The 18242-nt window shown below is 34.3% G+C and overlaps 1 protein-coding gene across 4 annotated transcripts in view; it reads left to right on the top strand.

Annotated features, from left to right (window-relative positions):
• ODR4 (odr-4 GPCR localization factor homolog) overlaps positions 1 to 13179 on the top strand; it is a 40448-nt gene extending 27269 nt beyond the window's left edge. For 3 of the 4 annotated variants that reach the window (XM_033438001.2, XM_033437999.2, XM_033438000.2), the window contains 3 exons: positions 388 to 573; positions 9834 to 9944; positions 11169 to 13179. In XM_033438001.2, coding sequence (XP_033293892.1) covers positions 388 to 573; positions 9834 to 9944; positions 11169 to 11236 — 365 coding nt within the window. In that variant the 3' untranslated portion in view covers positions 11237 to 13179. Of the gene's footprint in view, positions 1 to 387; positions 574 to 9807; positions 9945 to 11168 lie in introns of all 4 variants that reach the window. The other variant, XR_004486204.2, reaches the window with a different exon arrangement.
• Positions 13180 to 18242: the final 5063 nt, after the last annotated feature.

Here is an 18242-nt window from a genome sequence, read left to right as displayed (position 1 = left end):
TTGCATGAAAAAGGGAAAAATTGTTTAGAAAATTCAGTACTTGTAAGGTTAAAACAAAGAAAAACAACTTCTGAGACAAAATTATCTCCTAGGTATTCCTTCATAGGACAGTGGATAATATAAGAATGTATAATCAACAATGTCTTCACATTGAAGGCAGTGGTGAGTTTATATTTCATGGGAGTATCATTTATGTCCCTTGCAGAGGCCTTAGGTATTGAGTTAAAGAATTCAGTAAGCAATTTTGTGCGAGATCAATTAGAAAATGAAAAGACCTTTTAAGGTTTTATTTCTTTTGGCATATGCTTTCATGTACTTACACAATATTTGTCACTGATACCAGTGACAGACCTGTCTAAATACTGATATTGTTTCTTCTCCTTTTAGATTCTGAAAAAGAGTTCCACATCCTCCCTCACCGAGTTTTTGTCCCCATTCCGGGATCCACTGTAATGTTATGTGATTATAAATTTGGTGATGAGTCAGCTGAAGAAATTAGAGACCATTTTATAGAGATGTTAGATCATATGATTCAAATAGAAGATTTGGAAATTGCAGAGGAAATAAACACAGGTAATTATATGAGGTTATTTAAGAACCAGAGTAGACTATAGCTGAGGTTACCTATGGGACATCTAGTTTAAGTATCATGTCTTTAGATTTCCTTAAAGCTAGTTCTCTTTGATACTTTTGAGACATTTAAAAATGTGTCTGTTTTTCTACACAGTATATAAACATGCAGTGTTTTCCTGGAAAATTGTACCAAAATTTAAGATACTTTAGATTTTTCCAAGCCTAGCAAGTAGATCTTCATAAAACAAGTTCAGTCTTAAACAGGTAGAAATATATAGCTTTAAGGGATTTCTTTTATTATAAGAGAAGTTTTCTCAAAATCTGTTATTTTAATTATTTGGTTAAGCATCAGGTTACAGAAGTTTTTTTAAACACTTTATTAAACATCTCCATACTATTTGCTGTTATTTTCCTGTCCCCTTCATATAATTGGGATACTAAGCTAAAATGGGCAGTTCCAAAAATTAGATCAAGATTATTTTTACAGAGCATAGATTTGCCATACTATGTAATTGAGTACACCTATTCTTCCCCTAACCATTACTTTCATATTTCATCTTACATTTTAAAAAGTTTTTTTTGTTTTGCTTTGCTTTGCTTTGTTTTTGTTTCTAGTGAGAGTAGGATATGAAAACGTGTCTATAAATAAATGTGTTTGACAGTCTTCCTGAAACATTTTAAAAATATGTGGTAAAAGTAGTTATTTGCAAGTATCCATAAATACTTGAGTATCTAGACATTTATCAGTCTTGAAATTTCTGATATCATAGTAGAAAGTCTTTAGGTTACTTCTGAATATAAATGTTTATGAAATTTGAATATAACCATTTTTAAGTGCTTTTTCTAATTCTGATTTCTTAGTTATTCTTCTATTGCTTAACTAATTCCCATTCCCCACAAGAGTAGAGTGATTGAGTCCTGTTGTTTCTATGGTGAATCAAGTAAGTATTTGGTTGGTGAATTCAAATCTATCAGTAAAGCCTCAGGTTAGTTGGAGATCACCAGGCTTGTTTTTTCAACAACTCCAAGTTCATATTAATCATGTGGAATAGTAAGTTTGTTTTAAAGGGAAAAAAAAAAACCCCTCTAAATTGCTCAGTAAAAGATGTTAAAGCTGCAGCTATGTTTCAGTCCTCTGAAAACTAATATTTTTAAAAGTATAGCTATAGAATATTCTCTAAGGGATAGATTTTGGAGTAGACTGGTAGAAATGTTTGCTACTTTGTGAAATATGTTTTTCCAGATTAGCGACTACGCTGTTTCTTCCAACTAATCTTAGAGTCATGAGGGCGGAGATTTTTGTTTGCTTTTGTTTACTTCTGTCACTAGTGCCTAACAGTAGTTCTTGACCAACTCTATTGTTGATAACTTGAATTAGTTTTACATGGGATCATTAGAGTTGACCTGGTTCATCCTCTTTCATATAATACTGAAATCTATGGGTATTTAGACTTTTTTCTTCCTTATTCTGAATTCCAGTCTGCCTTCCTGAAACCTCTACTTTTTCAGTAATCTGGAGCAATTAAACATGAGTACGGTTGACACTTGAACAGTACAGGAGCTAGGGGTACTGACTTCCATGTGGTCGAAAATTCATGTATAATTTTGCAGTTGGCCCTCCATATCTGCAGTTCTGCATCCACAGATTCAGCCAACTGTGGATTGTGTAGTACTGTAGTATGTATTTATTGAAAAAAATCCAAGTATAAGTAGACCTGTGCATTTCAAACCCATGTTGTTCAAGTGTCGACTGTACTGCTTCTTTATTGAGGCCTTGCTTTAAGTTTAAATTGAGGGCAGTTGTCATGTTCTAAATATTTCAAAGCCAAATACTCCCATATACCTTTAACTGTTCTCATTATTACAGTTTCTAGACCTCATTTTTCCTTACCACCTTATTTACCTTTCTTTAGATTAGACATTTTTAACCTGTGGTGTCCAAAATTTTGGGGTCATAGTTGGCTATCAGGAGATCCCTAAACCGCTTGAACATAATTGTATAATGTTTTCCTGGGGGAAAGATCTATAGCTTTCAAAGGGTTGGTGACCTAAGAAGGATTAAAAACTGCTTTTTAAAATATCAGTATAGTCTGGCTTGCCTTTCTTGAGATATGTTACCCTGAATTGAACCTAATACTCCAATAATATTAGCTATTGTTTTTATAGAACCTGCTATGTGCCAGGCACCGTTTTAAGAGCCTTACAGATGCTAAATCATTTAGTCCTTATAAGAACCCTATAATGATTATTATACTATTGTTAGCTCAGTTTTCCCAATAAGAGAATTGAGGCTCAGAAAGGTCAAGTAATTTTTTCAGGGTTACATAGCTAATAAATGGTGGAGCTGGAATTTAAACATAGGCAGTTTGGTTTTAGAGTCTGCTTTTTTTCCGACAGTTTTGTTTTACTGCCTTTCTGTGACACTTAACCAGGACAGACTATAGGGTTATTACTTTCCATGATCTAGGTACTTATTTTAGCCTAGCCCTCTTAATTCCATCATTTAAAACAATTTTTTTAACTTAAATAAATGATGTTACATCATCCTCATTTAATTTCATCTTATGTCAGTGTAATTTCTCACTTGTTGGCTAGAAGCTTGGATCTGTTATCATATGTAGTTTTCATATTCTTTTGAATTATTTGTCACACTTTTAGTGCATATTACATTGCTGAATTAAGTATGACTAAGGGAAGCACTGTATGCAAAACTTGCCCCATTCACAACTTACTTTAAAAATCAGATATAAAAGAATAGGAAGAGAGAGATTTCATTTAGATTTTTTTAAGACTACCATCTGTCTGAAATATTTTTATCTTGTTTAATTTTGTGTCATATTTTAAACATAAGCATTTATAGACTAGTTTGTATTTTATTCAATACTTTATAAGTAATACTTTTAAAATAGTTACAGTTATTAATCTCAATAACAGATTAATATCCATTGTTTAAATTGCTAAAACAGATTAAAATAAAAATCCAAGTAGCTTTCACCACTGTAATACATTCTTAAGGAGGCAACTATGGCAGCCTTGCTTGACAACCTCCCACAAATAAAACTAAAACCTAATAAATTAAAACCCATATGAAACAATTTTATATTGCATTTCAGCAAACATTTATTGATTTTTCCATAAGGTTCACAAGGAAAGGGACTTTTCCTTTCTTGCTCACTGCTGTCATTTCTAGCACTTTCCTAAGAACCTAGCCTTAACACATTGTAGGTACTCAGTAAATATCTGTTGACTGAACAAATTATTGATTTTGTCAGTCCTAGGGTTTGGGAACCAAAATTCAATAAGATACTGATTCTGTCTTCAAGGAGCTAAATGGAATTTTTTTTTAACCTGGGTAGATAATTTTATGTGCTCAGACTAGGTGGGTGCCTCCATTATACTTAATCATAGTTTTTTGCTGCTTTTTTGCATTAGTTTCCATTCTTGTAATTATTGAACTCATCAGTTGCATGTTTAATATTAATTTTTCATATTAGACTGCAAGTTTCTCAAGAGTATTTATTTCTCTATCTGAGTTCCATGCCTAAAACATGATAGGTATTCATAAATATTTGTTCCTAACTGACTGACATATACTGAATTGGTCATTTTTAGGAAACTATAGCACAGCTTTTTTTAATACTTATTTTATGCTTGGAAAATTGTAAGCTTATGCCAAGCAAGATATAAGGTTTTTAAGGTTTGTGTAGTGCACTACACTGAACATGATGAAGATTTTAAAAGGATATAATGGTCATAGCTCTATGGCTCAATAGTTCAGAACGTTTTAAGGGATATAGAACATTAAAAACATATGACAACATGTAACACTAATTGTTGCCCCGTAAATATTAATTCTAGTTTACAGCATTTAGTATGTCTATTTGTTAGATGTTTATTAAGCATTTGCTCTGTTCAAGGTAGTGTTTTAGATGACAAATCAATGGCCAGATTCCTTTCCTCAAGAAGCCTATAATCTGACTTGGAAGATAGAATTGTATGCATTATTAATTATTGCAGGGCATGTAGTAAGGTCCAAAGAGTAACTAAGAACTCAAGAACATCAAGATTAATGATCATAATTTTAGGGTCTCTAGTGATTTGGCTAATAATTCATTCAGAAAAAATATTTTGATGGTAGGTTAGCAATAACCTGTAATCTATAGTAAGAAAGGTTTGACATTAGTATTTTCAAATTTTAGTAAATTCTTTCCATTTTTTCTTTCTTTATTATTACTGTTACATTTCACTTTAACTAGAGGTTAGTTCAATAATACGGGAATGAACAGAGAATTATCAGAATATTTAGCACAGGCATTATCCCTGTAAGTGATTCAGAGCAGGTAACATTTTTTTTTTTAATTATAAATTTATTTATTTATTTTTGGCTGCATTGGGTCTTCGTTGCTGCGCACTGGCTTTCTCTGGTTGCAGCGAGTGGGGCTACTCTTCGTCGTGGTGCGCAGGCTTCTCATGGCGGTGGCTTCTCGTTGCGGAGCACGGGCTCTAGGCGCACAGGCTTCAGTAGTTGTGGCACGCAGGCTCCAGAGCGCAGGCTCAGTAGCCGTGGCACATGGGCTTAGTTGCTCCGCGGCATGTGGGATCCTCCCAGACCAGGGCTCGAACCCGTGTCCCCTGCATTGACAGGTGGACTCCCAACCACTGCGCCACCAGGGAAGCCCCAGGTAACATTTGAGTTCATTTTCAAGGATGAATACAGTAAAAGTAACCCTAAGCTGTTTAGGAATTGAACATTGGCATCAGATTTATTGTGGCCAAGAATAGGACTTGTCTAGAATTATATTATTTTTGCTTCATCAAGTATTTATTGAATTAGAAGGAATGATATAGTTATTTAGTAGCAAAATAACACATTCCAAATTATGGGATAGGGTAAAAGCATAAACATTTTAATAGAAAAATTAAGTGCTTTTACATATACATTCAGTTGGTTTAGAATTATGTTCACCTTTTCATTTATTCTTTCATTTATTAATTTATTCAAAAATATTAGATGCATAATTTTACCAAGATGTTTTAGCTGAGTCCAGGTCTTCCACTTACAGCTGTGTAACCTTGAACAAGTCCTTTCTGAACCCCAAATTCTTTTGGTGTTGGTACTAGAATTTAGTAAAAATGTTAGAGAAAATAACTTTCTAAACAGAAAGAGATATATAAATGTAAGGTGATATTTACTAGAATTATTATAAAACTTTTAAATAATGGACCTTCTGAATTATAATGAAAAACATTAACGTATAAGAATAATGCTATATAGTGTGTATAGATTTTCCTAATTATTTGAAATTAGGGTTTCCAGGTAAAATAAACAATGAAAAGTGGAGTTCAAATGTTCAAATTCAAACTTGAAATCAATTACTGTACATTTAGGATTGTTAAACTTGTTATAAGTATCAAGCTTTATTTTCCAAGTATTTGATGTTACTATTTGCTTGATTATTTAATTATTTCTGTTCTGTAATGTAGTTGCTATGTTTAAAATACGTGTTTTGCCAAGTAAGTATTTTAAAATAACATACTTTAAAATGATTTAAGGAATGAAGAACAATTTGTTTGTCAAAATGACTCACTTAAGGTGAGGGATAACTGGGGCTTTAAAATTTCTTAAATGTATTAGTCATCTCCTGGTAGATATTAACTTAATAATTCAGATGTACTTTATGTACAGTTTCAGCAAATTTGGAGACACCCATTTAAAATCTGGTGAAACCCATCTTTGCCAATTCTGTCTTGATATCAGAGGTGAACTTAATTTTCATTGCTTGGTTAAACATTGATAATTTAATTATAAAGGAAAAAAAGTAATGCTGAAAATGTATTTTAATGGCTAAATCACTGACTAGTGAAACCTCATTAACTTAGGATTTAGGGATCTGGAAGATGACACCTAACTAAGGAGTTCAAGTGCTAGCATTTCATTTTAAGCTTCTAAATAGTCCTACCTATCAGCAGCTTGGAATGAAATTGAATATATATACAATTTAACATGCATTCATCTTGGCCCTTGTCTTCTCCTTTGTTGACAGTTGTTTAAGAAAGGTTGCTTTCTTACATGAATAATTTGAGATTTGTCTGCAGTTAAAATTACCTGGTTTTAAGGAATGGTTAAGATCTAATTTCCTATTGAATCACATGTCCTTTGCATTTAAAGTTCAGATGACGTTAAGGTATTGGTAAAAATGACAGTATCTGAGGTTTGAATTAAGTTCTTCATGGCCCCACCAAAAACAGACAAACAAATTGTTATGGTAAGGATTTATTCATCCTTGAAAAATGCTCTGCTTCAGTAAAATTGTCTCAGCTTTGTATCAAATCAATATGATTTTGAATGACAGATTTTATTTATTTATTTTTGGCTGTGTTGGGTCTTCGTTTCTGTGCGAGGGCTTTCTCTAGTTGCGGCGAGCAGGGGCCTCTCTTCATCGCAATGTGCAGGCCTCTCACTGTCGCGGCCTCTCTCGTTGCGGAGCACAGGCTCCAGACGCGCAGGCTCAGCAGTTGTGGCTCACAGGCCCAGTTGCTCCGCGGCATGTGGGATCCTCCCAGACTAGGGCTCGAACCCGTGTCCCCTGCATTGGCAGGCAGACTCTCAACCACTGCGCCACCAGGGAAGCCCCCTGAATGACAGATTTTAAAATGGAAATAGCAGAGCAATGGAATGTCTTTTTTTAATAGAAGTAAATTGTTTATACAGAGGACTTGACCTCTTAGAGCATGCAGTTCTTCACAAATAACAAATTAGTATTAAATGTGTGAGTAATATGACATGACAAATAAAACCATTTTTGTGCTCTTTATCTATAGGTACTCAAGTAAAAAAGTAAAAAATTTCCTGTAGCAAATAGGTATAATTCATGCTTCATCCATTATTTTTGTTTTTATCTGAGATAAGGATTTTAGTGGCCCAAAGAAAAAGCTTTTTAGCAGTGATATTTGCTAAAAGAAAAAGCCGAAGTTCTGTGTGTGTGTGAGTGTATGTTTTTAAAATGAATAAAATTGTACTCTCCATTCAACTTTTAGACATATGGATGAAGTTAGGGGAAATTTTAAGCTGGTGGGCTAATGTATTCTAGAAGTAAAGTGTTACAGCCCCCGAGAAAACTGGATGCTGTAGAAATATGGAAGACTGAATAATTCTGGAGACAGTTCATGAGAATTTGTTGGCCTTTGTGACTAGTTTGATATGGGAGTAGAACAAAAGAGAAGAACGTTTTGTGTTTGTTTTTAAAGTACTTTAGTCATATGCTCAAAGAGGGAAAAAAAGAACAGTTTTGCCTTGATTCTAATGAGGTGACTACTAAGGATTATTTCTCAAAATGGCAAGCTTCATGGGAAATTGATGAGAAGCAGGCAAATTTTTTTTCATCCATTTCGGTACCACAGTTAATTATTTCAGTAAGTTATGTGTCATCCTTGTGAGCACATCTGCATGTGCCAGTATGTTGGTATACAAAGATGTCTATAAAAGATATTTTAAATCCAAGCAATAAGCTATTTTACTTTGAATTTAAACAGTAGTATTTACTGTGTCACTCTGGGGTTCTCTTCTCTTCTTTGTAAATAAAGGGATCAACATGAAGTTCAGTTAACCCTTGAACAACATGGGGGTTAGGGGCACTGACCCTCACGCAGTTGAAAATCCACATACAGCTTCAGTTGGCTGTCCGTATGGGCAGTTCCCCATCCATGGATTCAACCAACCATGGATCATATAGTATGTATTTAGTGGAAAAAAATTTGCGTATGAGTAAGTGGATCCATGCAGTTCAAACCCATGTTGTTTAAGTATCAACTGCAGTTGTTTTCAAACATAGTTCCCTTGAGTTCTATAGAACAGCACTCTGCTCTCACCTCTTAGGGAAGGAGGGAGTATGACTCCAGGAGTCCTTCATCCCTGCTTCAACCAGAGTAATTCTGCTTTCATCTGTTTTACATACTGGGATTTTCTGTCAGATTTTCTAGCACTAGTTTAAAAAAAGAAAACCATTGGTCTGTGTGATCCCTAAGGATGTTTTCAGTTTAGACACTTTTAGTCAGTGTTAAATAAATTCAGCTTGGCTAACCTAAGCAAATTATTGTTACCATAATGAAGTAGAAAGAGAACTTGTATTTGAATCCTCATTCTGTTGCCTATGACCCTCAAATACGCACTTAATGTCCCAGGTTTTATTTTCCAACTATAAATGAGATAATGTACTTACTTTGCTTAACATTGAATTGTTTTAAGGTCAAACTTATGGTCCCAATTTGCTTATGTAATTCAGGTTAGATCAAGAGTCAGCAAACTTTTTCTGTATAGGGCTAAATAGTAAATATTTTAGGCTTTGCAGAGCATGTAAGGTCTGGCCCATGGGCTGCACTTTGGCCCATGGCTACAGTTTGCTGATCCCTACTTTTATTATTACTGATTACTTAAAATTATTAATTGCCAAAACCATCAATAAGAATATTATAAATTAATCCCAATTAAGAGCAAAATTTACCCTTTCCTATCTAGTTTGATTTTTGGTATCATTTATCTCCACTACCATATAGTAATCAGATTATAATTTGTGGGAGTCATTCAGAACTGGCTCTGTGGCTCCTTGGTTTTGATCAGTCATAAAAGTACATAAAGTATTTTTTTTTAAGATAGAAGCTGAGGTCATTGAATTGAATCGCTCTTTTCTTTTTTTAAAATTTTATTTATTTTTGGCTACATTTGGTCTTCGTTGCTGGGCTCAGGCTTTCTCTAGTTGTGGAGAGTGGGGGCTATTCTTCGTTGTGGTGCACAGGCTTCTCATTACGGTGGCTTCTCTTGTTGCAGAGCACAGGCTCTAGCTGCGCGTGCCTCAGTAGTTGTGGCACGTGGGCTCAGTAGTTGTGACTCGCGGGCTCTAGAGTGCAGGCTCAGTAGTTGTGGCACACAGGGCTAGTTGCTGTGCGGCATGTGGGATCTTCCTGGCCCGGGGCTCGAACCCATGTCCTCTGCATTGTCAGGTGGATTCTTAACCACTGCGCTACCAGGGAAGTCCCCATAAAGAATTTTTAAAAGTACATCAGTTTGATATATAGTCCATGAAATTTAATTCGCCTGCATTTGATAAAGAGCAAGTTAAAAAGTCAAGTTGAAAAAAAAAAAAAAGTCAAGTTGAAGGAAAATGGAGTTCACTGTATGTTTTTTATAATGTTCTTTAAAACTCATTTTTAAGCAGTAATTATTCTTATTTTATTTAGGATTTATTTTTATTATCCTCTTGCAGCCTGTGTAAGTTCCTCTATGAATACTGAAGCTTCATGGGACAACACAGATGATGAACCACCAAAACAGCCAATTAAAACTACAATAGTGTTGAAAATTCAGCAAAACATAGGTATTATATTTCTTCTATAACATTGAAAAGATGGTATTTTGGATTTGAGTTTTCTTGTTACTTTAAAATTATTTTCATTTCATTTCTTAAAAGAGCTAGATTAAGCTAGTATTTATTGAGTATTATAGAAAGTGGTATGCCCTGAGAGATAGAAAGATTTATAAGTAAAGCATTGTCTCAAGTGCCCTAAAAGATGACACTTCCTATTAAATGTTTTGGTGTTTTTAGAAGAAACACATGTTGAGTTTTGGGAATCAATTAGTATAGTAGGGCCAGTGTTTTCCAAGCTGGTGTTCCAGGATTGCTATTGTGGAAGATTTTGATAGGTGCTCTATGAAAAAAGTCAAATTCAAGTCTGGAAATTCTGATGTATTTTAGTATTTTAAAGGCTCCAAGAAGTGTGGCAGTTACTTTAACATTTTTCAGACTTATTGATCAAAGAACATGTAGACTGTTGTTTAGTTGAATGCCAATTTGAGAAATACTTTATAAGCATTAAGATTTTTGACTGACTGAGAGAAGCCAGAAACTTTGGTTATTTTTCATGTCAGTTACTCATAAGTTAAGTTAATTACCTAAATTCTTTGTACCTAAGTGTGTGTGTGTGTGTGTGTGTGTGTGTGTGTGTGTGTGTGTGTGTGTCTGGACTACTCTGGTCAGTTTTCTTTTTGTTGTTGTTTTTTAACTTAAAATAGGAAAAAAAATTAAAAGTTACCAACCCAAGCTTAATAATTCTTAGATTTTAGTTTCTGTAGTTTTCAATAGCTATATAAATGACTTCGCATGGTAATTACTGAGGACTCCTGCCCATTGGAGATGTCTTTTTGGTTTAAGCTAAGTAGCATGAGACAGCTAAAATGTCAATATAAATATTTATAGAAGCCTTTTTAAGTATGTATTAGTTTGTCTCTTAGATGTGTGTGAGTGCACTCATGTATAAGAAAGATAATTTTTTATTTTAAGGTGTTAACGAAGGTGGTGAAGTATATGATTACCAGTCCAACTTTGTAAAATATAATTTTCAACCTATTGCTATATTTTCCTCTAAGACTTTGCTGGCTTTTCATGCCTGTATATGTGTGTGTTTAAGTATATGTATTTGTGTGTGTATGTTGTTCTTGTTGTTTAGGCCCATCAGTTACCGACATTTCAAAGCCTAGGATCACTTAAGCCTTTCTTTTGCTCATTCCATTTCCATTTGTTTTTTGTTTGTTTTACTTTTAGGTGTGATTGCAGCATTTGCAGTTGCAGCCCTTGCTGCGGGTATCTCCTTTCATTACTTCAGTGATTAGGGTGAGGCACAAAGAGCTTCCTGATCATCCAGAGAACACTGACCAACAATTATGAATAGTAATGATGCAAACAATCCATCTGCGTCTAAGACAACAGCAGTCAGATCTGCTGCCATAATGCCTATTAGGTGTGTTTCTGACTAAAATGAAATCACCAGCTGCCTTGTTTAGCCCTGCTTATATTATAGGTGGCTCAGGCTTCCAAGAATAAAGTTATGAATCTAGATGGAAGTTGCATGTAACAAATCGTTATTATCTGTTTTTTAAAATGTTCAAAATCATGGTTTATTTTCATAGATTTTAGTCCTGTTGACCTGAACCACAGGTCAGGACATTGGAAATTTGAATAGTCAGGGTTGACTGAATATATTAGTAATAGAACAATAGAAATTTCTGCAAAGTGGGGCAAAAACTTATTGGATAAGTTCATAGTTTAGGACCTTTCTATACTGATTCCAAAATACTGATTGAGTTCCATTTGAGGGGTAGGAAACCTCTCCAGACCTCTTGAATCAGCAAGAATTGTCATAAATCATGAGCTTTCTCTGGTTAGTATATCATAACCTAATATATTAAATAAGACTTTTGCTTCCAGTAATATATTAGGTACTGCAAAACAGCTAGATCCTGAATACAATCTCCTTTTGAATACATTAATAGGCTCAAAGAAAGTAGGGGAAATCTCCGAGAACTACACCTCTATTTTTTCTCCCTGACAATGGAACACATTTTGATATGGAAATTGTGAAAACTATATTAAGCATAAGGTTGACAGTGGTTGCCTGGGTGACAAATACCAATTGCAGCACTGCCATATGCAGTTTTCCTTAGACCAGAAACAAGGAGATAAATCTGAATCTGAGATGTCCCATCCAGGACAGTTGAAGTGGGCCTCAGTTTGTAATACCCTATAGTTTCTGGCAGAAACAAGATATAGGCCCCAGATTCCCGTAGATTAAGATAAGCAGTATTATTCATGGCTGGAGATCACCAGGTGCAAGTTGAAACTAGCTAGCTTGAGAAAGAACCTGTAGATATAAACTTTGGACTCAATTTTCCAAGGTCTTATCATCAACATACATGAAGGATGGAACCACAGACTGATCTGAAAAAGAAACAAGTGGAACTGCTTGATGAGAAATGTTACTTGCAATTTAAAAAAAGAAAATCCCTTAGACATGTTGAATATCATATTAGACTCAGCTGAAGAGACAATACATAAACTGGAAGCTAGATATAAGGAAATTATCCAATGTGCAGCCAGGAGAAACAAGGTGTTAGAAAATATAAATATTAAGGAAAAGATAAGAGATATAGAAGGAAGAATTATGAATACTAGAAGTACCAGCAGAAGAGAATAGAGAGGATGGAGGAGTGGCAATATTTGAAGAGATAACAGAATTTTCCACATTTGTTGGAAAAACACGAATTCATAAGTTCAGGAAGCACAGTGTATCCCAAGCATATATAGATAAAATCCAAGCCTAAACCCAGTGTAGTATAACTGTGAGATACCAAACAGAGGATTCTTAAAGCAATCAAAGGGGGAAAAAGATTATCAGTGAAGGCAAGACATACTTCAGAAAGCTTCTCAACAGCAACAATGTACTCCAAAGGTGGTAGAATAGTGCCTTCAAAATTCTGAGAAAAACAATTGTCAACTTGGAATCTGTATGAAGCAAAACTGAAATAAATACATATTCAAGTGAAAAACAGATCTTACCATCAGTGGAACTTCTTTAAAGAAATTGCAAAAGGATTATCTTCAAGAAGGAAAATAATTCCAAAAGGATGATCTGAAATTGAAGAACTAGTAAGCAAATAAATGAAAAACATGTAAATCAAAAGTGTTGTTTGTATAAAACAATCGTAATGAAAGAAGTGTTTATAAGAAGCAAGATTGTAACTAAATAAAACTAAATAAACATTTTATGCAACATTAATGTGGACTTTTAAAATAGGATATAATTGAAAAACTGGACAGTAGCTTATAAGATGGGGGGGTGATTAGAATTAAAGTGTTCTGAAGTGTTTTATTATTCAGAAAATGGGTTAAGGTACTGTTTAACTTTGAAATTATGTTAAATATGTGTAGTAAAATTTCAAGTGTAACTGCTAAATAATAGATATGGGATGAATCATTCCAAAGAAAAAAGTTAAAAATATGGAATAAGAAGACAATACCTCAATACAAAAAAAAAGGAAAGAAATTAGGGGTGGGGGAAGTACAAAATTAGTAAGATAAATAGTAACAAGTCAAATAATTAAAATAACTATGAATAGGCTAAACCCAGTTAAAAACATTGATTCAGTTTTTTAAAAATCAGCTATAGGCTGACATGGGATTTTTTAAAGGATAAAAAAATGCACTAGGCAAGTAGCAAAAGAAAACTTATGTAGCTTTGGTGCTACCAACTCAAAATTAGACTTTATTATAGTATTATAAAAGATGGAGAAGACCACTAAATAATGGTAAAAGGATCAATTTATTAGGAATATATACAATTTTAGATTTGTATATGCTTTATAAAATGGCCTCAAAATGTATAAACTCTAGGGCTGAACCAACAAATTGAACAGCAGTGGGTGATTTTAACAGCTCTCAATTACTAATAAATCAACTAGACAAAAAATGAATGAAAACACAGTTTTGAATAATGCAATTAACAATGCTGATTCGATGAACATATTTAGAATAATCAACAGAATATTCTTAAGCATTGTGTATTAGCAAAAATTGACCATGTATTAGGCATGAAGTAAGTTACAATAAATTTCAAAAAATTAGTATTAAATAATAAGAAATAACTTAGGTTAATTTTTTTAATCATGGTTTTACAAGTTTAAAAAAACTTCATAGATGAAAAAAAAAACATAATTAGTACCTAATTATAAATACTACATTTGGAAAAATTGGGTGATGCAGCAGAAAGAGCGCTTAGAGGGGAATGGTTTTAAATGCTTAAATTAAAGGCTAAGTGTATAACTTAGGAAAAGGACAACAGAATAAACACAGTATAGAAGCAAGGAGTCAGAGGAAAGGAAAGAAATCAATGAATTAGAAAACATAGAATCACAATGTCAAAGTTGTTTTCATGACAAAACAAATTGGCATATTTGAACAAGAAGAAAACAGGGCTAAAGTAAACAATATAAAGATTGAAAAATGGGTCCTAACCCACAGCAGAGATGAAAATGATAAGAGACTACCAGGAGCATCTTAATGTATGAAAACAGACAAAATAGACCAAGGTCTAGAAAAGTGCCATTTCCTTAAATTGGCTGAAGAAGAAATACACAAGCTACATGGACTTAATAGTATTGAATAGAAAATACTTTTAAAATTTTTGATAAAGAACATCTAGCTCATGTTTACAGATGTTTTACTCTTTCAACGACCATACTATTTCAACATATTATACAAACTCTTCCAAAGAATATATAATGAGGGAATACTCTTCAGCTCATTTTGTGAGGCCTATATAACTTTTATTGATACTAGAACCAGACACATTTGGTAGGAGAAAAGAAAATTACAGACTAATAGCACTTATTAAGGCAGATCTGAAAGTCAAAACCATTATTGATGAACTGAATTCAACATTATGTAAAAAAGGATAATGCATCATGGTGAGTTGCATACATTAAAAATCAGGAACATGACAAGGATACCTATTATCACTACTTCTATTCATCAATGTCCTGTAAAAAAATGAGCAAAAGACAGAAACCAGGTACCCTTAAACACATGAAACACATGAAAAGATGTTTAATTTCAAGTGATCAACTAAGACCACAATGAATAATATTTCATCTGACAGATTGAAAAATTAAGAAATATGCAATACCAATGAAGAAGATGTACATCCAGAAGATATCTAAAGGTGGGGTTGTAAACTAATAAACTTTGGAAAGCAATTTGGCATTATCTTGTAAGGTTAAGCATCTGTGTACTCTAAAACCTAACCATTCTACTTCTACATACATACCTTAGAGAAATTCTTGCATTTGTGCACAAGAGTACGTGTGTGGGAATGTTCAAGGCAGCCCTGTTTGAAACCACCCAAATGTTCACTGACAAGAGAATATAAAAAATAAATTGTGGGTTTTGTAATTTTATTTGGCAGTGAGAATGACCTGAGAATAAAGTGATGATTAAATAAAGCAAGTCTTAGAAGCCTACATGCAGTTTTATAAAGATTAAAAACAAGCAAATCTAAACTATATTGTGTTGGAATACATATATTTGTGTAAACTCTTCTGTTGTTTTTTAAGTAAAGGATCATGTAAAAATTCATGTTTACGATTTCAGAGTGAGAGTGATGGCAGGATAGGAAGGCAAGAAGGAACAAATGAACAAATGAAATAGTATCGGTGATGTTTTAGTTCTTGAGTTGAAATGAGTTTTTTTTTTTTAATTGATGTATAGTTGATTTGCAGTGCTGTGCTAATTTCTGCTGTAAAGCAGAGTGACTCAGTTATACACATATATACATTCTTTTTTTTATATTCTTTTCCATTATGGTTTATCCCAGGAGATTGGATATAGTTCCCTGTGCTATACAGTAGAACCTTGTTTATCCATTCTAAATATAATAGTTTGCATCTGCTAACCCCAAACTCCCAGTCCATCCCTCTCTCTCCCCTGCCCCTTGGCAACCACATCTGTTCTCTATATCTGTGAGTCTGCTTCTGTTTTGTAGATAGGTTCATTTGTGCCATATTTTAGACTCCATATATAAGTGATATCATGTGGTATTTGTCTTTCTCTTTCTGACTGACTTCACTTAGTATGATAATCTCTAGTTGCATGCATGTTGCTGCAAGTGATATTATTTCATTCCTTTTTATGGCTGAGTATTATTCCTTTGTATATATGTACCACATCTTCTTCATCCATTCATCTGTCGATGGACATTTAGGTTGCTTCCATGTCTTAGCTATTGTGACTAGTGCTGCTTTGAACATAGGGGTGCATCTGTCTTTTTGAATTATTGTTTTGTCTAGGTATATGCCCAGGAGTGGGATTGCTGGATCATATGGTAACTCTATTTTTAGCTTTCTGAGGAACTTCGTACTGTTTTCCATAGTGGCTGCACCAACTTACATTCCCACCAACGTTGTAGGAGGGTTCCCTTTTCCCCACAGTCTCTCCAGCATTTGTCATTTGTAGAATTTTTAATGATGGCCATTCTAGTCAGTGTGAGGTAGTACCTCATTGTAGTTTTGATGTGCATTTCTCTAATAGTTAGGGATGTTGAGCATCTTTTCATGTGCCTACTGGCCATCTGTATGTCTTCTTCGGAGAAATGACTATTAAGGTCTGCCCATTTTTTGATTGGGTTTTTTTTTTGTTGAGTTGTATGAGCTGTTTATATATTTTGGAGATTAAGCCCTTGTCGGTTGCATCATTTGCAAATATTTTCTCCCATTCTGTAGGTTGTCTTTTCATTTTTTTAATGGTTTCCTTTGCTGTGCAAAAGCTTGTAAGTTTGATTAGGTTCCATTTGTTTCTTTTTTGAAATGAGTTTCTTGATCATTTTATTTACTTCATGACATTTATGTATGTGTTAGTTTGGTTGTCTGTTACTAAAAAAATACCCCCAAACTTAATTGAAACAACAACCATTTCATTTTTCTAATAATTCTGAGTTGACAGGAATCAGTTGGCTGATTCTGCTCTACATGGTGTTGTCTAGAGCTACAATTTTCTAGGAACCTGATTGGGCTTGAAACATCCAAGACAACTCTTTCACATGGTTGGCAGTTGATGCTGGCTGTTTGCTGGAAACTCAGCTATCACACCTCAGTTCTCTCCATGTGTCTTGTGGTTCTTCTATCATGGTGGCTGGACTTCGTCCTGTCATGATGGCTGGGAGCCAAGAAGTAGCATCCCAAGTGTGAGAGTTCCAAGAAGAGAAAAGTAGAGGCTGTGGGTTCTCTTGAAGCCCTGGCTTGGAAGTCTCAGAACATCATTTTCACTATATTGTATTGGTCAAACTAATCTACAGGACCAGCCTAGATCAAAGGGGACAGGGAAGAAGAACCTTTACCTCTCAATGGTTATGCATATGCAAGAAGAAAAGGGCTTGATGGAAGCCATCTTTGGAAATTAGTTACCATAATATACCCCGGGTTATAGCAGTTTATGTTCCTGACATGTGGAAAATGCATTCACCACCTCCCCAGACACCTGAAAGTCTCATCTTGTGTCATCAGATTCAGGCTCAAGGCTCATAATTTTGTCATCTAAATTGGTTTCAGGTACACATGGGCAACCTTTACTGCAGTTGCTCTCAATCTAAAGATGCATGAACTAAAGAACCAAGTTTTCTTCTCCATACTCATCCAGCATACAATGGCAAGACAGGTAAGAGCCACTGTTGTTCAAAAAGAGGGAAAATTGGAGGTACAATGCAGTGAATGCTCCATAACAATTCTGAACTCCAGTGGGACACATATCTAATTCGTCATGATTCTACGAGCAGAGAATGTATGTCAATTAGAACCTAATTCTTCTTGAGAGTGGTCCTCATGTCTTGGCTCTTCCATACAAGATTTTGGCTCTACTCTGAGTCATTTTCCATGAGAAATGGCTTATATTTGAAGCTGAGTAGCTTTCTCAACCTGCCTCCTATGAAGCAGGTTGAGAAAGTTTCAAGGCCCAGAAGCATCTTTTTATTTTGAGCTGTCTCTCCCTTTTAGACTAAACTGATGTAATTCCTTTTAAAATCATGTATTTACTATGAATCAAATTATCCATTCCATTAGACAAAAGGCACACCCACAAATGTTCAAGACGGACCTCTCTCTTTCTACTTTGAGCAGAGAGTCAAGGTGCTGAAGGACGATACCCTTAAAAATCTTAGATACCCATTGTCTAGCTAAGAGGAGTACAGTCTTTGCTCCTAAGATTCTTGTAAGTCTTTTGGTATAGCTAAGAGATCTATGAGGCACTGGCTTAAATATTTCTGAAGTCTTAAAGATTATTACAGCTGCACCCTTG

The sequence above is a fragment of the Orcinus orca genome, chromosome 1 (genome assembly GCF_937001465.1).
Source record: "Orcinus orca chromosome 1, mOrcOrc1.1, whole genome shotgun sequence".
In the NCBI taxonomy this organism is placed as follows: Eukaryota; Metazoa; Chordata; class Mammalia; order Artiodactyla; family Delphinidae; genus Orcinus; species Orcinus orca.
This window is presented reverse-complemented; position numbering and strand designations above follow the sequence as displayed.